This window comes from Ursus arctos, unplaced genomic scaffold, assembly GCF_023065955.2.
Source record: "Ursus arctos isolate Adak ecotype North America unplaced genomic scaffold, UrsArc2.0 scaffold_7, whole genome shotgun sequence".
NCBI lineage: Eukaryota > Metazoa > Chordata > Mammalia > Carnivora > Ursidae > Ursus > Ursus arctos.
Window position 1 is genome coordinate 63,532,645 of NW_026623089.1, and position 21,725 is coordinate 63,554,369.

Here is a 21,725-nt window from a genome sequence, read left to right on the forward strand (position 1 = left end):
TCCTTACAACTTAAAGTTTAAAGTGAGACCAAGGCTGTTAAAGTGACAAATTATAGAGACAACTGTGTAAAAGTTTTAGAACCTATATAGCATATATGATTTAAAAACCTTAGTTTTAGCCTTTTAAAAACATACATCTCTCTTTTCACTGTCTTGAAATTTTTATCTGAAAATACAAAAGGATTCTTAGGTATTAAAACTGCCTGTAGCATGGCTTTCTTTTAAATTCTTGGAAACTGCTTCCCAGTGTAAACACAGGCTATCTTAGAAATACTAACTGAACACTGGAATTCAAAAGTAAACTAAACAGACTGTCCTCATGAATAATTAATCCAACATAATGGCTAAGAGATCTCCACTTAGACTGAAGCCTGAAAAATCCCACCTGATTCACTGTATTTCATGAAAGTTACCCCTCCCCTCATTTTCAATATCTTAAAGCAATCCACAAGAAGGGAATATTTAGTTGAGTTATTGGGTGATAGAGGAGTTTGTCATGAATGGTCATCAGTCTAAACCCCGGAGGTTTAAGATCTTCCACTTAAATAGACAGGAACTGGCATTACAAATGATTATAGAAAGGAATGTAAGTAAGGTGAAAAAAAAATCCCATAATCTGATTTTTTCTACTCAATTATTCTGGGAAATAAAAGAGTATAATTAACTATTTTGAAAAGAAAACAAAAATTACTATTTCACAGAACTAGACTTAAGGGAAACCTGAGCCTAGAGCTTGGAATGGCATTTAGTAAAATAAATCACTATATATTTTTTTATCCTTACCGAATATAGTCAAAATATTCTTTGTGTTGGTTACGATAAAAAACAGAAAATTTAAGCATCCGTCCTGCAATCACTTCAGCCTTCTCCAATAGTTGTGTTAGATGAACTTTTGAATAGTCTGAAAATAACAAAAAAATTATCTTACTAAAAATCTATTACCAAAGTTATCAACTACATGTTTAATAAATTGGAACTTATTAAAATTCACCTTTAGGAAATTTATCTTAGTGAATAGGAAATTGCACTGAAAAAAACATTCGTTGTCTTTGTTTGGCACATTTTTCTTTCTACAAAAATGTATTTGTTATGGTTTATGGTTTTTTTTTGGGTACCCATGCATTTGTTTCACTCTTTGAAATGAAAGATCCTGAAACAAAAATGTTAAGTAGGGAATCAGACTCTGTGTAATCCAATACCAATTGGCACCATGCTAGCTTTTCTTGAATCAACTGATAAGTTAATGAAGCTTCTAACCTGCAATCAGTAGCAAATAGAATTTAAAAGGGTAGCAATAGTAATGTCCATTTAATTTACTCTTTAAGTCTACGAGGTTGGTGAGGTCGATTAAATAGGACCATTTTATTGATGCAGACATTGAGGCTTGTCACGGTTTGATTTGCTGAACGTTCATATAGCTAGTAATTTAGAGACCAGGTCTCTGGTTTTTAGCTGATAGTTTTCAGGTATGCAAGACTCTTGAAAATCTAAAGGTTATTGACAAAGTTTAGGTAAAAGTCTCTGAATTATTTTGGTAAACTGAAACAACAAGCTTTGAAAAGCTTAAGTTCCCTTTATATTTTACTCATGGAAATGAAAAATGCAAAATAATTTATAGAAAACTATTGTGGCACATTTAAAAGCTGGCATTTTATTATTCACCCCATAACATTCTTAGTAGAATTATGAGATGTAGTTAAGTAAAAGAGCAACAGAGTGATTACTCTAAATGAAAGGAGACAAGGTTTTCCTTCATACACACAGAAATAAAACATGTACTCATATAGTTAAATAGAGTGAATGTGTATGCATCTATAGATAGATAGGTATTTCTGAACTGGAAATGCAAAAGCTCTTCCTTAAGCTAAAGAAGAAATAATATTTCACACCTTTCCCTAATGTCAAATGGGGACTTTAACAGGTAAATTATAGCTCTTTAAATTGGACAAATACTATGACTCTGTTTAGTGCAGTCCTATGGAAAAGAGCATGTATCAAAACAATATCAAAAAAGACTGTCTCGAACGATGAAACACTTTGAACTTTGAATAAATTGGAATGGAATGGGGAAAAAAAAAGTCTGTGTCTCTTACTTATGTGTCTGTCTTAGATTAAGCCTCCCTGGAGGGGCACAATGAAAGTAAATGGAAAGAAATGCAGTAAAAAAAGTAAACACAAAGTAGACTCCAAAGAAGAATTCTATTTTAGAAAAAACTGAGGGGATATGTTAACTCCAATATAACACATCAAATATAAGTAAAGTTATATCATTGAGAATTCTTTACTCACTATTAATGTTCCTATTATAATATAAAATCAGCTGTTTCATTACTGGTAACTAAACTATGATTAATACCATATTTCACCTAGTCCAAAATGTATTTTTTTCCACATTTAGCTTCTCTGACATGAGTCGAACAATAACTGTAATAAGAAAACACTGTTTTCATCGTTTGACAGTATAAAATGGTGGATCTTATAATCAGTATCTTAGATAGGAAGAAATATGGTACCAGAGAGATACTATTTGCCTTGCTCTCAAAGACTAAATCCTTAGAAATCAAGGATGTTATAACCCTTAGCAACTTCCCCATATATAAAAAGGGTTGAAGAAAAATCAAAATAACATAGAATTAAAATTTCATCCATTTAATATATCCATAGGAAAAGTTTTACACTGCGTTTGAGATTAAGAAACAACAGAAGATAGTGAGATAAAGCAGTGGCTAAGTATGCACTGAGTCTAAAATAATAAAGGTGTGACGTTATGGGGAGAAAAAAAGGCTGGTTTAGCTGAAGGATGCCTCAGCTGGGGGAAGTTGCTAAGCAACCTACAATAGTTGAGGCAAATTGTTTTTGAGACTTTTTCTTAAAGCTCCTTTATGTTGAAAAAACACTTAGTCTTTCTCTACAATTTTCTAGAGGAAACAATCACCTATACAAAGAGGAAATAAAGCCCCATTCTAAGAGATAAAGAGAGGATGACAGATGTATTCAGGTAAAGATATCTTTGTATCACTTCAACACCTATGTAAGTGCTCACCAAATATTTGTTTCTTAAATGAATGAATAAACAGATAAATGAATGAGTGGGAACACTTCCAATCTAATGGAATATTAAGGTATAGTTCAAAATCAAAGGAGATGGGCCTCTCCACATCAGATATCTCAATGCCAAATGGCTATGAGGTACTTTCTAATGAATCACACACACACACACACACACACACACACACACACATGACACTAGTTTAGATATAGATTTTCAGCACTCAAGTGAAAAATCCAATAACATTTCTGCTAGGTAGAGTCATTAAGATCTCTCTCCTAAGTTAGAGAAAGATGTTCCTGACTTCTTTGTTTCAGTATTTGTGAATTTTTTTTTTCAGATTTTATTTATTTTATTTATTTGACACAGAGAGAGAGAGAGTACAAGCAGGGGGAGCATCAGGAAGAGGGAGAGGGAGAAGCAGGCTCCCCGCTCAACAGGGAGCCAGAGACTCCACGCTTGATCCCAGAATCCTGGGATCATGACCTGAGCTGAAGGCAGCCGCTTAACCAATGGGACCACCCAGGCGCCATCCATATCTGTGAAAATTTTAAAAAGAAAAAGAAAAAAAAAAAAGCTCTCTCTCTCTCAAAATGAAGCTCAAAATATGTTTGAGTGTATTTTCAAACTGAATCAATTCTTATTTGCAAAGCTTTTACTTTGAAAAATCAAACTATGCAGCAAAGAACTGATTTAACGCCATTACTCAGCTTTTGCTGAGACTCTAAGTTCACTCCAACTAATACAGCATAGTTTGTTCTATTACACAATACCACTATCAATGTAAAAATAACCCAATGAAATTGTATCACTTTATGATTAAAAGATATTTTTCTGTAATTAGCTTTTAAGGAACTATTAAATATTTTTCTGTATTTGTACCTAGTTCTCTTACCTGCTGTGCAGAATTCTATAATTTCACTCCATTCAGACACAACATAATCACCATCAACCTGTTTTGAGGCAGTCTGCACTGCCACTGTATATTCAGTTCTCGGGCTCAAAAACCAGTGACCACGGACAGTCATGGGCAAGGGAACAGCTTTTGCCACCAATTTTGTTGGAACATCCTAAGACAAAAAAGAAAGAAAAACAGGAAAGAAGGAAGGGGAGAAGGGAGGGAGGGAGGGAAGAAATAATTTAGCAGTATAACCTGAATCATTTGTAAACAATGTGGAGAAACTTGTTAAATTCCTGGCTAATGATAGAATTTTCCTTTTTAAAGGTATTTAACAATTATTATAGTCAAATCTCTATTCTCCAGATGTAAAAATAAGGCCCAACTTGATCAAAAGACATGCCCAAGGTCATACAGCTAGTTAATGATATAAATGTATTTAGAGTCCCGTTTTCTTGATTCTTGTTCTTCTCTGTTCACTCCTTATATATGCTCCTTAAAATGCAATATTCTAATATTAAATGATAAAACAAAACATCCAACAACCCATAAACATGACAAATAAAATTCAACGATTCTGTATTTTAAAATATATTTTCTTAATTTATACTATCCATTAATTTTACCAGAGTAACCCATTACTAAATATTTTATATGCGAAGGGAGAAAACATTTTTAAAATAACTATTTTGAATAAACGAATCCGTTTTATATACAAAAGAGGTAATATCTGCTTCAGTTGTATTCTGGTATGGAGCTTATGTGTCACAGAAATGTTTAGGTATTTCTAAACAATGATTAATAAAGTTATTAAACTTGCTAGTTGAATATTCACTACGTTTCCAAGACGTGATTTTCTAAAGTGTGGAATGAAGAAAAGGGGGTCAAATCTTTACCTAATCATCAATTAACATTAAGTACTTCAAAGCTATTTCACGGAAATATTTCAAAACTACTTCAAGAAGGCAAATGTCAGCAAACAAAATATCCATAAACCAGAGAGCATAATCAAAATTAGAACATGATTAGAATATGACTTATCAATCTTGTTCTCTCACACTTATCTATACATATAATCCTCACTTATCAGTAGTGTGTATAACTGTGCATTTGGTAAAAGACATAATTTCCAGAAAAGATAAGGCAGCTCTATCAAAAGATTTGCCAAGTTAAATTTAGTATCAATATTAAAAAAGACAGTTTTCATCAGCAAAAATACTGAAACATAAGAAAGAATATGTAATAACTATTATCCTCTCTATACTATCTCTGATGTGTATGTAGAGAGATATGTATGAAAAGATATGTGATTAAGTAGACTGTTAAAGAATAAATACCAAAGAGATGTTAACAGATCTAAGACATATAAAGGTAATTTTCATTCTCAAACCATAAAATAAAATTGACCACATAAAGCAATTTTCAGCCCTAAAGTATTTTACAAATACCCTAAAGTTTATAAGCTATATCACATTCCTCTCTCAGCAGTTATTATAGGGGAAAATGTATGCCTTAATGAAAAACTACGCACTGCCTATAGCACACTCTTCTGGCTATTTTCTTCTGATTCTGTGGAAGTTATAACACTATAATTTGTAGATAACGGATAACAGTTATTCTTGTCTAAATTCATGCAAATGAATTTTCTCCATCCCTTCTGGCCCTTGCTCCTTCCTGACCCCAAACCAGTTTTGCCTGTACTTATACATTTATTTCAATATCCTGATCTACGACTGTGTCGATTCTTTGGATTATCCTTTGAACTGGGTGTAACAACTCATCAGCTACCTCATTAATGAGTTTAATCTTTAACACGTGTTCATTTTTATGTCTACATGAGAGTCATGATTTTACCTTTTTGGGGTAAAAAATACTTGGCATTTCATTTTCTTACAAAATTTCTTAAAGGGATAGGGTTTTGAAATAACATGTAATTTTTAGTCTTCCCAATATCAAATATATCACATAAGTAATTAATAGACCATTATTCCTTCTTTTAAAACATCCTCATACTTAGATTTTAAGATGCAAATGAATAGAAGTACATGTTAAGATTTTACCTTGTGTTTAAATTTATTGGAGTTCTTGTTCTCTTTCTTATTGAGGTCAATGAAATAGTGTGTAATACGGTCCTTTGACTTTGCATCCATTTCCCATGAAATCTTGAATGAGTCACATGTAATGTTGCTTATTTTAATGTTATGTGGCACAGGAAGTTCTTCCATCTCTGCTATGCCACTGTCTTGTGATTTGTTCCCTGCAAGAAAACAATGCACAGGTAGTTTCCAACTAATGTATTTTTCCAGGTTGCAAGGCCATCAGTTGTGTGTATATATATATATATATATATATATATATATTTTTAAGATTTTATTTATTTATTTGACAGAGAGAGAGACAGCCAGTGAGTGAGGGAACACAAGCAGGGGGAGTGGGAGAGGAAGAAGCAGGCTCCCAGCAGAGGAGCCCAATGTGGGGCTCGATCCCGGAATGCCGGGATCACGCCCTGAGCTGAAGGCAGACGCTTAACAACTGAGCCACCCAGGTGCCCCATATTTCTGAACTCAACTACCTAATTACTAAATCTGAGATTTCATTTTTCTTCATGAAATAGTTTGAGTGTTAATGATAGCTAATGCCATTTACAAAGTCATTTTATCAATAAAAAATAAAGAGCAAAACTGAATTAGTTCTTACCACCTCTACATTTTCAATTTACTTTTCCAATTTCTGCTTTCACAGAATGTAAACAAAAACACTGATAATCCATCTTTCTAATCTATAAGATTGGCCTTAAATGGTAGGTTCTATCTGGAAAGCCCCAAGAGACCATTTTTCCTACATGACCAATCAATTCTGCTCTAATGTCAGGTGTTTTAAACTATATGAGGTCGCAAACATTGCTAATGAAAGAATCCAGTCAAACAAAAAAAAATTTCTTTAAAAAAAATCTATGAGATATCAGTGACAGTCTTTAAAAATTACTCTTCCATTTTCCTCTTGTTTTGAATATTCATATAAACAAACAGCAAATAGTTATACTACATATACAAATAATATTGAAGACCATTCTCTTACAAGTTTATAATTAGGTCAAGGATTATTCCAGGAATATTTTTACCTGTTGTGTCTTGATAATTTAGAGTATTAAAACAATAGATAAAGCTATAAGAGAAAAAAAAAAAAACTTCCATGTTGATTGTTATCATTAAAATCTTGAAGATCTGATCTGACATTTGGTTAAAGACTGTATCCTGCATTTCCAGATAGAGAAAATGAGAAACTAAAAGAGATACTTTGGTTAACAGTATAGACTAGAATATGATGGATGATAGGTCAAAAATAGAAAAAAATACAGACTTCCCAAGTTTATTTCATACATAGGAAAGACATACTGAATCAAATTTTACTCTACTTCCCCTATGTTCTCTTACCCCAAGCCAAGATAAAATTGAATGCCCCAGAGGAGAAAAAATAAATATAACTGCTATTTATATGATAAAATGTGATAGATCATAAATCAGCTACATAACTAGTTCCTTCACAGAATAACAAATCTTGATCAACAAAACCAAAAACAACAACAATGAATATTATCTTGTGGCAATACCTTCCATTTCCAGATTAGATTGTGTTCTCCTACCCCCACACTCTCATCTCAATTGTTGATATAAAGCTGTTGACAATTGCCAGTCTTACTAAATCTTTGACCCATATTGTCTCATCTCAAGCTGTGTTGTTGCCAGAGGAACCTGATGGTAACTGAAAACTAATTTCAAAATAACTTCTTTATTATCATTTCTTGAACAATACTTTCAAAAATTCTTCTTTCTTCTTTGTACCTTCCCCTCACACCCCAGTTTCTCTGGATTCCCTCTCCATAAAACTCCCACAAAAATTACTCCTCTCTTTTTTCTTTCCTTCTCATCTAGCCTAACGGAATCCCCAAATTGCTTGTGACCTAAATAAAAGCCTTTTAGAAGTCAAAAGAAGGGAAGAAACTAAGTGGAATCCTTTTAATGGACTTGGAAAAGGGAAAGGCAATAAATACTTAAACATTAGTAATTTTTGTTCTATTTAGAAAAGCTCAAAGTTTTTACCTATTATTCTGATTGCAGTTATCTTTAAAATATAAGTAACACTACTGAAAAACTTTCTGGACACTAATGGTAAAAGTTTCTATAGAACTCATCTGCATTATGACTCTCCATATAATTTCATAACAACTGAGTGAAAAAATTGTTATTTAAGACCATAGAGAGGAAAAATAAAGCCATTTTGCATTTGACCCAATTTAATGAAAATGCAATTTCAATATATTAACACTAAGATACAAAAGTTTGCTATTTAAACTTACACTGTTACCTGATTCAACCCTAAAGTTACAAATAATTATTTCCTTGAATATAATATTTTGTTTTATACATTTTTCTCTAATAGTAATATTTGAGAAAAAAATTTTATATTTATTAAAATGTGGAAAGTTTTACTTAAATCCTATTTTACCATTCAGAATATAAAGCTCAAACCTATGAAGGACTTGTTATATCAAGAATCTTTATTTTCAAGCTACTTATCACACTCCCAGGTCTTAATAAAGCCACTAGATTAACCTCTATGCAGCTTTCTTACTTGGGCAGAACAATTTTAAAAAATTAATTTAAACCAGTCCTATCAGTTTACATGTAACTTCCTTCATCTTCTCCTTCATTCACTCTGTGAATCAATTTTTTTTTTTTAAGATTTTATTTATTCGACAGAGATAGAGACAGCCAGTGAGAGAGGGAACACAAGCAGGGGGAGTGGGAGAGGAAGAAGCAGGCTCATAGCAGAGGAGCCTGATGTGGGGCTCGATCCCACAACACTGGGACCACGCCCTGAGCCGAAGGCAGACGCTTAACCTCTGTGCCACCCAGGCGCCCCTGTGAATCAATTTTTAACAGATTTTGAGATAAGTGACAGAAGACAATGATTCTGTCTGTAAAATCAGTGAAACAACAGTGATTCACATGACACTACCATTCAATAACCAGCCAGTACAATCTTAGATCTGTATAATCAAGTGTATTTCTAAATGCAGCTTCCATTTCTTAATAAGACTTCATCTTACAAGTAATTCTAGCTACATTTTTCTACTTTATATGACAAATAATTCTAAGATTTGTGACTACACTACTGATTGGTAATACTGAATGGAAAACAAATTAATAACACTTCTTTCTGTCCAAAATATGAAAACTGCTTTTCAAAACAAACATTTCAAAAGCACTTTTGTAACAAATTCATTCACTTTTAAAATATTTTTGTCCTCTGTGCTAAATCTATTCATTGTTGGAGAGCATTTTTTGTCTGTATTTTTAATTTTATTAAACCCCCCAAAACTACCTACTGGGACTTGTATATTAACTCTAGGAAAATTCTAAGATCATTAAAAATCAGAATGTGATACCAATCTTCTTAGAATATTTTAAAATAAAATCTCTACCTTCAATGATTTGTTGCGATATTTTTAGCAGGTTGTTGAACTCAAGTGGCTTATCATATTGACCCTGACAAATCACTTAGATTTGTAAAGCTGGTCAAGGATCCTTATCACACTGCCACTTCGTTGTGCGTCCCTTCATATTTATTTTTGTTAGTTATTACAACTTTTACTAAGTTGCAGTTATCTATACATCAAAAGTACACAACAAAAAAGGTACAAAGATATAAAAACTCTTACCTCAAGGATATAAAATTGAGAAGAATGTAGGAAATGTCATAATAAAATTATGCTATGTGATAACATAATTTAACTGAAAGGCCATATTGAGGGAATCAAATCATGCTTTAGAAAACGTGAAACTCTTTGTTGTAGGAAAAGTAAATTTTTAAAAATTGAGATGTCATTGATAAATAATATTGTATAAGTTTAAAGTTTATAATTCTGTTGATTTGATACATATATATATTTATATTTATATTGCAGTATGATTACCACTGTAGAATTGGCTAATACCTCCACTGCAACCCAAATTTAACATTTCTTTTTTGTGGTGGGAACATTTAAAATCTGGTTTCTTAGCAGTTTTGAAGTATATAATATAGTGTTTTTAACTAACCACAATGCTGTGGGAGAAGCAGAATTTCAACAATTAAAGACAGTAGTGAAAAAGTTGAGGACATAGCATTCTAAATGGAGGCAATAGTAAAAGCATTAAGAAACAATACATCTTCATTTTAGTTAATTCAGTACAGGGTATAGGAAAAAATGCTGAATGAGAATTCTAAAAAAGGAGACTAGAAATGTGTCATGGAATTTGAGGAATTATCTAAGAGAAAAAAACCTTATTGTTGATTTAGACAGAATTCAATATGTATAATACTGAAGATAAAATTTTATTAAAATGTATTGTCAGACTCATATTATTAGTTCAAATGTGCCCCTCAAACATACCAAGAAAGTAATTGTTAAATATCCATGAGTGTCCAGTATAAACCTACATTTTTAAGAAGATGGCTGAGAAGTACACACAAGCTCTGTATGTATGTATGTGTTTATGTAATACATTTATTTATTTGAGAAGAAAGAGAGAACATGAGTCAGGGAAAGGGGCAGAGGGAGAGGGAGAAGCAGACTTCCTGCTGAGCAGGAAGCCAGAGGTAGGGCTCAATCCCAGGACCTGGAGATCATGACCTGAGCCTAAGGCAGACGCTTTAATGGACTGAGGCACCCCACAAGCTCTGTATTTAAAGGACCTTGAGAAGATCTAGACTCACTAAAACATTTTAAGTGTACAAGAGAATAATAGCCTACTTCACATCTACCTTCAGTATCACATACTTCCATCTATGAATATAAAAACCAGTGTTGTTACAGCATTATGAATTTCTATATATCTATATACATTTTTATATGTCAATATATTCTATAAATTATCCAATCTATAAGAAATAGAGATCCTTCAAATTTATTATTTTTTTCCCCTTCCCCCTCAAGAATTAGAAAAGCTGTTCTATTGTGGACATTGCTGCTAAGAATATTGGGGTGCATGTGCCCCTTCTTTTCGCTACATCTGTATCTTTGGGGTAAATACCTAGTAGTGCAATTGCTGGGTCGTAGGGTAGCTCTATTTTTCACATCTTTAGGAACCTCCATACTGTTTTCCAGAGTGGCTGTACCAGCTTGCATTTCCACCAACAGTGTAAGAGGGATCCCCTTTCTCCACATCCTTACCAACATTTTTTGTTTTCTGTTTTGTTAATTTTTGCCATTCTAATTGGTGCAAGGTGTTATCTCATTGTGGTTTTGATTTGTATTTCCTTGATGGCTAATGATGTTGAGCATTTTTTCATGTGTCTGTGGAAGAAGCCGAGATGCCCTTCAACAGACGAATGGATAAAGAAGATGTGGTACATATATACAATGGAATATTATTCTGTCATCAGAAAGGATGAATACCTACCATTTGCACTGACATGGATGGAACTGGAGGGGATTATGTTAAGTGAAGTAAATCAAGCAGAGAAAGACAATTATCATATGGTTTCATTCATATGTGGAACATAAGCAATAGCACAGAGGACCATAGGGGAAGGGAGGGAAATCTGAAGGGGGAGAAATCAGAGAGGAAGATGAACCATGAGAGACTATGGACCCCAGGAAACAGACTAGGGGTTTCAGAGAGGAGGGGGTAGGGGCTGATGGTTACAGGGTGATGGGTATTAAGGAGGACACGTGTTGTGATGAGCACTGGGTGTCATATGTAACTAATGAATCATTAAACACTACAACAAAAACTAATGATGTACAGTGGCTAACTGAACATAATAAAAAAAAAAAAAAAGAAAAGCTGTTCTAAACAAACATTACAATTCCTATTCCTTTATTTCAGGACCATGTTTCAGAATAGAAATTATGCAACATAATCTTTTTGTCTCATTTATAACATATGTATTCATCTGAATATACAATACACACTTACAATGATACTATATTTTTAATACCTTTATACAGAGATTTAAATGACTTACTATCAAAGTCCTTAGCTAAACTCCTTAGAACCTGAGATGTTTTCTTTATATTTATCTTTTTGAAAGATACAGCAGAGAAAAAACTTACTTGGTTATCGAGATCACCTCATGAAGTGTATGACCCAATTTGATTAATCTAAAAAAACAGTTTTATCTTGAATAAAGATTAAAATTATCACCTGCTTAATAACCTAGACATACACTTGCAACAATTGCAACAGAGCATGTTTCTTTTCATTGAGGACCTTTATATTTTTAGCATATTTATTGAACCATTGCCCCTTTGTCCCATCAGTTCTGCTATGAAAATGAGTGGTTTTTCTTTCTCATAATATCTTCCCTAGAGCACTACAATAGAAGCCAATCTAAAATCTTAGTTATAGTAGTTAAAAGGGCATAAATTAGTTTGGCTAAAGTAAGAAATTTTTTTTAAATAATAAAGGTAGTTAGTTTTAATAATAAGCCTTGAGCTATCTTTCTAAGAAAGAAATTGCAGGTGTTAGGCTACTTCCCTTAAAAATAGCAACCATGGGGGCAATTTTCTCATATCATATCTTTTTTCTTTCCTAAAATTTAGTGATAAGAAAATCTGCCACCACAGTACATATAGGAGGATTTATTTTTAAAATTAAAATTATATGTGTATACATATTTAAATTAATATATATTTTAATAATTTTCATTACAAAGTCAGAGATATAGTCTGCTAAGGGAAAAGTACTTTCCTCTTCATAAAAACAACATTAAAATGCTACAATACTTTTATTTTATTATTATAATTATTTTTTAAATGCTGCAATACTTTTAAAATCATGAAAGAAAAACTATTCAGTAATAAAACTCAAAACAGTAACCACATGATGGGTAGTAAGGAGGGCACGTATTGCATGGTGCACTGGGTGTTATACACAACTAATGAATCATCGAGCCTTACATCGGAAACTGGGGATGTCCTGTATGGTGACTAACATAATATAATAAAAAATCATTATAAAAAAAAACAGTAACCACAACAAAATGCAAAACTGTTCTATGCTTTATTTACAATAAATGCTCAAAATAAAAAATACTCTTAATGGTAACACCAAATATTGCTGAAACTTTTAGAAAAAAAAACAGAAAATAAAAATCACTTGTAATCTCTGTTAACATATTGTGCTTAATGTTTTGTAACCTGTTTTTCATTTAATAAACTGTGAACATTTTCACAAGACTACACATAATTCTAATCTTAGTGTATTTTATTCTACTAATCAGTCATCCTGATACTGGACATGTAGATTGTTTCCAGTGTTTTCTTGTGATAACAGTTTAGTCAACTCTATTCTACTGTATTTTTGTATATATCTATGATTATTTATCTTTGGATCAATCCCAAGAAATGCAAATGCTGAATCACATTTGTATTTCCAACTACTCTAAGTGCCTTTTTTTTGCACCCTTATCAATTCCATTTATTGCTATTTAAAATACTCATATGTTTTGATGGGCAAAAATTGAAACTTTATTTTATCTTAAAAAAGCAAAAAAAAATAACCTAGACCTTACACCATACACAAAAATTAGCTCAAAACTGATTTTTAAGATGTAAAACCTAAAAAACAAAACAGAAGCAAATCTTTGGGATCTAGTCTAAGTGAAGAGTTCTTAGACAAAAAGCACAATCCCTAAAAGGAAAAACATTCAGATCCTCCCACCCATCAGTCCTCCCGCCTATTTAAAGTGTCCTGCTACCATTGTGCTTCAGCTAATTTCTCTTTAGGTGTCTAAGACATTTTGCTGTCTATATCTTGATGCTACTGTGTGTGTGTGTGTATTTATTTGGATAAAAATGTAAATATACTTAAAGATCAAAAGTTAAACACACACTTACAGACTGTATAAGCACCATTTGTATTCAAGAGAAATGTAAACAAACATAAAGATGAAGTATTAAATCATAACTCCATAAAATTAACTGTAGTACATACTGCACTACTGTAATCATTTCATAGCCACCTTCTGTTGCTATTGCGGTGAGCTCAAGTGTTGCAAGTATATGCTTAAAATGCTGTGTGATGCTCACTTATCATCTCTACATGAGCAGTTTGTCTCTCCACTAAATTGAATATTGCAAAAAAAAAAAAATGATCTCTTGCAGTTCTCAAGGATTTTTCACCATGCTTACTGCAATACTGTAAACCTTGAATAACACCATGAGACCCACATGAAGTGCCACTAATGATGCTGGAAGTGCTCCCAAGAAGCAGAGAAATGTCATGACATTACAAGAAAAAGTTGAATTGCTTTATATATACTGTAGATTGTGATCTGCAGCTGTGGTTGCCCACCATTTTAAGATAACTGAATCCAGTATAAGAACCATTGTTAAAAAAAAAAATGAAGAAAGAAAATGAAATTCATGAGGCTATCACTTCAGCTACACTAGCAGCAATTAAAACCTTGTACTTTTTGTGATTTTTTTAATCTCATTGAAAATGCAGCTTTTATGTAGGTGCAGGATTGTGATAAGAAAGGCATATCTATAGACTAACATGATTCAAGAAAAACCTATGTGACAACTTAAAGCAGAGGGAAGGTGAAGGATCTAAAGCTAGAGAATTTACTGCCAGCAAAGGATGGTTTGATAATTTTAGAAAGAGTTTTAGCTTAAGAAAATGTCAACATCACAGGAGTGAGCATCAGGATTTAAGGTAGGAAGAAATGGGTTAACAAATGCAGTTGGGGTTATGAGTAGGACTGCCCTTATCTATAAATCTGCTAATTCCCAAGTCTTGAAGGGAAAAGATAAATACCAGCTGCCAGTCTGGTATTGGTTACACACAAGAAGTCTTGGACAATGAGAACCCTTTCTCTGGATTGGTTCTATTGATGCTTTGTCCTTGAAGTCAGGAAGCATCATGACAGTAAGGGACTACTTTTTAAAGTTTTTTTGATATTCAATAATGCTGCTGGCCACTCTGAACCCCATGAATTCAACACCAAAGTCTACTTGCCCCCAAACACAATGTCTCCAATTTAGCCTCTAGATGAGGGTTTCATAAGGACCTTTAAGGCTCATTACACACAGTACTGTATGAGAAATATTGTCAACACTATGGAAGAGAACACTGATAGAAAATCATGCAAGTCTGGAAGGATTACACAATTAAAAATACCATCATTGTTATAGGAAAATTCGTGAAAGCCATCAAGCTCAAAAACATAAATTCCTGCTGCAGAAAACTGTGTCCAAATGTTATATATGACTTCACAGGATTTATGATAGCTAATCAAGAAAATCATAAAAGAGATTGTGAACATGACAAAAAAGTTGGGGGATAAAGTGTTTCAAGATATGGATATTGGAGAAATTCAAGAGCTAACAAACACTAGAGGAAGTAGCAGAAGACAACTTGATAGAGATGAGAGCTTCTTAACCAGTGTCAGACAATGAGGAAGAAGATGTAGAAAAGCAGTGCTAGACAGAAGTCAGTTGCATCTCTATACACTAACAATGAAGCAGAAGAAAGAGAAATCAAGGAATCGATCCCATTTACAATTGTACCCAAACCCATAAGATACCTAGGAATAAACCTAACCAAAGAGGTAAAGGATCTATACTCTGAAAACTATAGAACACTTATGAAAGAAACTGAGGAAGACACAAAGAAATGGAAAAACATTCCATGCTCATGGATTAGAAGAACAAATATTCTTAAAATGTCTATGTTACCCAAAGCAATCTACACATTCAATGCAATCCCTATCAAAATACTATCAACATTTTTCACAGAGCTAGAGCAAATAATCCTAAAATGTGTATGGAACAACAAAAGACCCCAAATAGCCAGAGGAGTGTTGAAAAAGAAAACCAAAGCCAGAGGCATCACAATTTCAGACTTCAAGCTGTATTACAAAGCTGTAATTATCAAGACAGCACAGTACTGGCACAAAAACAGACATATAGATCAATGGAACAGATAGAGAACCCAGAAATGGACCCTCAACTCTGTGGTCAACTAATCTCTGACAAAGCACGAAAGGATATCCAATGGAAAAAAGATAGTCTCTTAGTCTCTTCAACAAATGGTGTTGGGAAAATTGGACAGCTACATCCAGAAGAATGAAACTGGACCACTTTCTTACACCATATACAAAAAATACACTCAAAATGGATGAAAGACCTAAATGTAAGACAAGAATCTATCAAAATCCTAGAGGAGAACACAGGGAGCAACCTCTTTGACCTTGGCAGCAGCAACTTCTTGCTAGACATGTCTCCAAAGGCAAAGAAAACAAAAGCAAAAAATGGACTATTGGGATTTCATCAGGATAAAAAGCTTTTGCACAGCAAAGAAAACAGTCAACAAAACTAAAAGGCAACCCATGGAATGGAAGAAGATATTTGCAAATGACTTATCAGATAAAGGGCCAGTATCAAACTCAACACCCGAAAAAACCAAAAAAAAATCTAGTCAATATAATGGGCAGAAGACATGAACAGAAATTTCTCCAAAGAAGACATACAAATGGCTGACAGACACATGAAAAAATTCTCAATATCACTCACCATCAGGGAAATACAAATCAAAACCACAATGAGATACCACCCCTACCAGTCAGAATGGCTAAAATTAATAACTCAGGAAAAAAACAGATGTTGGTGAGAATGCAGAGAAAGGGGAACTCTCTTACGCTGCTGGTGGGAATGCAAACTGGTGCAGCCACTCTGGAAAACAGTATGGAGGTTCCTCAAAAGGTTAAAAATAGAACTACCTTAGGACCCAGCAATTGCACTACTAGGTTTGTATCCAAAGGATGCAAACATAGTGATTCAAAGGGCCACATGCACCCCAATTTTTATAGCAGCAATGTCCACAACGGCCAAACTATGGAAAGAGCCCAGATGTCCATATACAATGGGATATGACTCAGCCATCAAAAAGAATGAAATCTTGCCATTTGCAATGACGTGGATGGAACTAGAGGGTATCATGTTAAGCAAAGTAAGTCAATCAGGGTGCCTGGGTGGCTCAGATGGTTAAGAATCTCCAGGTCCTGGGATCGAGCCCCATGTTGGGCTCCCAGCTGTGCCTCTCCCCTTGCTTGTGCTCTCTCTGTCTCTCTCTCTCACATGAATAAAAATCTTTAAAAAAAAATAAGTCAGTCAGATAAAGACAAATACCATATGATTTCACTCGTGGAATTTAAGAAAAAAAAAAACAGATGAACATAGGGGGAAGAGAAGGAAAAATAAAATAAAATGAAAACATAGGAGGAGGCAAACCACAAGAGACTCAACTATAGGAAACTGAGGGTTGCTGGAGGCAAGATGGGTGGGGAGATAGGTGGGGGATGATGGGCATTAAGGAGGGCACTTGATGTAATGAGCACTGTGTGTTATATGCAAATGATGAATCACCAAATTATATCCCTGAAACTAATAATATAGTATATGTTAACTAAATTGAATTTAAATAAAAAAATTTTTAAAAAGCAGTGCCAGAAAACAAATTGACATTAGACAACCTGGCAGAAGGGTTCTGATTATTCAAGACTTTTGACTTCTTTTTTGACAATGGAACCTTCTATGATAGATGTGGGCACTGAAATGAAAGCAAACGGTAGAAGGATTGGTACCATACAGAAACATTTTCAGAAAAATAGAAGCGCAAAAAGTCAGACAGAAATTATAATATATTTCCATGAAGTTACACCAGGTGTGCCTGCCTCTCCTGCTTCTGCTTCTACCTCCTACATATCTGCCACTCCTGAGATAGAAAACCAACCCCTCTTCTTCCTCAGCCTATTCAGCATGAAGACAAAGATGAAGACCTTTATGATGATCTCCTTCCACTTAATGAATGTTGAATCATCCCACTAGACATTTAAAAACCTGTATGTTGTGTATAAACATCCTTGTGTAAAAATCTAATAACTGTACTGCAAGAAGTGTATGAGATGTTCTGAGTCATCATTTTCGTCATTGCCTAAGTATCATGTAGAACATTGTGTACAAGATTGTACGGAAGTAGCCCGTCCTTACGTGGGCATAAAGTGAGTGATATTTAATATAAAGTTAATAATGTGTTAGCTTTCCTACTGTTTTATAACTTTACTTTTAAAGAATTACATTACCATACAATATTCCCCCCTATCTCATAATTGGAGAAACTGAGCATTAGCTTATCAACATAGGAAGTTTTTTATAATGTAACAATATTCCCAATACTGTATTATGAAAATAACTATAATAGTGTATGCCATAAAAATTTTATAACATTTCATTCATCATTTTATAGTATGGCTTCCATTCTTTGAATTTGAAAACTGATATAGCATTATTAATTTTCTTATATTTCTTCCTATTCAAAATTAGGTCTCTTTATATACTAGTTTATTGTCTTATCTAATCTTCATTTTTTATCTCATTAAACCCAATCTTGAATTTTATTTAGAACATACATCATAATCTATAAATCACCACAGAAAATCTTTCTCAGAAATAATATTCTGCCTCTTATTGCCAAAGTTTTCTCTACCAATTTATTTGTAAAATCTTTGTATAGATAGGTCTCATTTTAGTTTTTCTGTATATCCATCCTTGAACAAGAAGACATCTTTACATCAGGTAAAGAATAGATCTCCTCACTTCCTTTAAGAGGATGTTATCAAAATATTCCTCTTGGATCATAATCTGAAGGGGCAGTTATATAAACTAACTTTTATGGTTAAGGGATCCTGAAGTCTGTGAAGAGAAAACAAAAACAAAACAAAAAACCAAAGACCTGGATGATTCCCAGCACAGAAACTTCATCTCAGTTTATTCCCTTGGTTTGGTTAACCTACTGATCTGGGCGCCAGCTTACCACCTCCAGCTTTCTGTCTGGTCTGACTTCCTCTTCCAATTACAACATATAGCCAAGTTTGGATACTTTTATTGACTACAATTCCACACATAAAAGTCTTACTACTTTAGATAGTACTAATGGGTAATGCTACTTTCTGTGATAAAATGGGCAGAGGATATGAACAGATACTTTTCCAATGATGACATACAAATAGCCAACAGACACATGAAAAAATGTTCAAAATCATTAGCCATCAGGGAAATTCAAATCAAAACCACACTAAGATACCACCTTACACCAGCTAGAATGGCAAAAATTAACAAGGCAGCAAACAGCAGTTGCTGGAGAGGATGTGGAGAAAGGGGATCCCTCCTACATTGTTGGTGGGAATGCAGGTTGGTGCAGCCACTCTGAAAAACAGTGTGGAGGTCCCTTAAAAAGTTAAAAATTAAAAATTGAGCTACCCTATGACCCAGCCATTGCAATACTGGGTATTTACCCCAAAGATACAGATGTAGTGAAGAGAAGGGCCATATGCACCCCAATGTTCATAGCAGCATTGTCCACAATAGCTAAATCGTGGAAAGAGCCAAGATGCCCTTCAACAGATGACTGGATTAAGAAGTTGTGGTCCATATATACAATGGAATATTACTCAGCTATCAAAACGACGATTTCTCAACATTTGCCGCAACATGGATAGCACTGAAGGAGATAATGCTAAGTGAAATAAGTCAAGAACTAGGAAGATAGGTAGGGGAAGAAAGGGATAAAGAAAGGGGGGGGTAATCAGAAGGGGGAATGAAGCATAAGAGACTATGGACTCTGGGAAGCAAACTGAGGGCTTCAGAGGGGAGGAGGGTGAGGGAATGGGACAGACTGGTGATGGGTAGTAAAGAGGGCACGTATTGCATGGTACACTGGGTGTTATACGCAACTAATGAATCATCGAACTTTGCATCAGAAACCAGGGATGTACTGTATGGTGACTAACATAATATAATAAAAAAACATTTAAAAAATAAAGGTAGGAAGGAAGTAAGGATAAATATTTCTTAGGTATTGAAATAGAAAATAATATGTGGGACTGGAGCATGACAGAAGGTAAGGATTACAGTACCCTAAACAAGAGGTAGAAATAGGCCTGCATGTTGAGGCAGCATTCAAAAGAGGTCAAAGAGGAAGAGCCAAGAATAAATTGCAGGACTGACCCAGGAAGGGAAATGCGAAACAGAATAAAGTTAAGAAGAAAAGTAATAGAAAAAAATATTAGAAACCATGGGCAGATCTCAGAGGTAAATCAAAACCAATCCAAATTTTAAAGTTTCATTTTCAATAAGGTAAATTGCATTTGTTTGTATATCTCTGAGTATTTATCACAATTTACACACCTCCGTTATGTTTATACTCAAATTGACTTCCTATGTTCATAGTTATATCACAGCAACACACAATCTGTTACCTACAAATTGGCTAAGATTGTATATACTAATCCGATGGACAAGTGTTTGAATTCTGCTTATGCCACAAGGAATTGTTTGATCTTGAGTAAATCTTATAACCCTCTAACCATCCATTTCCTCATAGAGTCAATGACTATTTAATAAGACAATGAAGACATATAAAACATTTAATATAGTATATATCATGTTGTAGACAACAAATGTTAGCTAATTTAACATTATATTCATAGAAAAAATACTAATTTAGTCTACCCTTGGTCTAATTAATGTATAATTTTTCTAATTCATTCCTAAATGCCTGTGCCTCTAAATATCTTGGAATGATTTTTCTTAAATCCTTTATGCTGACAATCATTAGTGTCCAGATACATGCAACCATTTCTTTTTATTTTAATTTTTTTTTAAAGATTTTATTTTATTTATTTATTCGACAGAGATAGAGACAGCCAGAGAGAGAGGGAACCCAAGCAGGGGGAGTGGGAGAGGAAGAAGCAGGCTCATAGCAGAAGAGCCTGATGTGGGGCTCGATCCCAGATCGCCGGGATCACGCCCTGAGCCGAAGGCAGACGCTTAACTGCTGTGCCACCCAGGCGCCCCCTATTTTAATTTTTTTTGAATTCTAGTTAGTAAACATAGAGTGTTACATTAGTTTCAGGTATACAATACAGTCATTCAAAAATTCCATACATCACCCCATGCTCAACACAACAAATGCACTCCTTAATCCCCATCACCTATTTCATCCATCCCTCCACTCACCTCTCCTCTTGTAACCATCAGTTTGTTCTCTAGTTAAGAGTCTGTTTCTCAGTTTGCTTCTCTTTTCCCCCCCTTTGCTCATTGTTTTGTTTCTTAAATTCCATATATAAGTGAAGTCACATGGTATTTGTCTTTCTCTGACTTATTTCACTTAGAATTATACTCTCTAGCTCCATCTACATCATTGCAAATGGCAAGATGTCATTCTTTTTTATAGCTGAATAATATTCCATTACACACACACATGTACATACACAGCATATCTTCTTTACCCATTCATCAGTTGATGGATGCTTGGGCTGCTTCCATATTTTGGCTATTGTAAATAAGGCTACTATAAACATAGGGGTGCATGTATATCTTTGAATTAGTGTTTCTGTATTTTTTCAGTAAATATCCAGTAGTGCAATTGCTGGGTCATAGGGTAGATCTATTTTTAATTTTTGAGTAACCTCCCTACTGTTTTCTATAGTGGCTATACCAGTTTGCATTCCCACCAAAAGTACAAGAGGGGTCCTTTTTCTGCATAACCTCACCAACACTTGTTGTTTCTTGTGTTGTTGATTTTAGTCATTCTGAGAGGTGAAGTGATATCTCATTGTAGTTTTGATTTGCATTTCCCTGATGATAACCGATGTTGAGCATCTTTTCATGTGTCTATTGACCAACTGAATGCCTTTTTTGAAGAATTGCCTGTTCATGTCTTTTGC

General features: G+C 33.9%; 1 protein-coding gene across 1 annotated transcript in view; it reads right to left on the bottom strand.

Annotated features, from left to right (window-relative positions):
* PHYHIPL (phytanoyl-CoA 2-hydroxylase interacting protein like) overlaps window positions 1-21,725 on the bottom strand; it is a 68,211-nt gene that overhangs the window by 9,601 nt on the left and 36,885 nt on the right. Inside the window, exons 3-5 of the mRNA XM_026504247.4 lie at window positions 6,008-6,204; window positions 3,945-4,119; window positions 784-901 (exon numbers count right to left, since the gene is read on the bottom strand). Of these exons, the coding sequence (XP_026360032.1) occupies window positions 784-901; window positions 3,945-4,119; window positions 6,008-6,204 (490 nt within the window). The remainder of the gene's footprint in view (window positions 1-783; window positions 902-3,944; window positions 4,120-6,007; window positions 6,205-21,725) is intronic.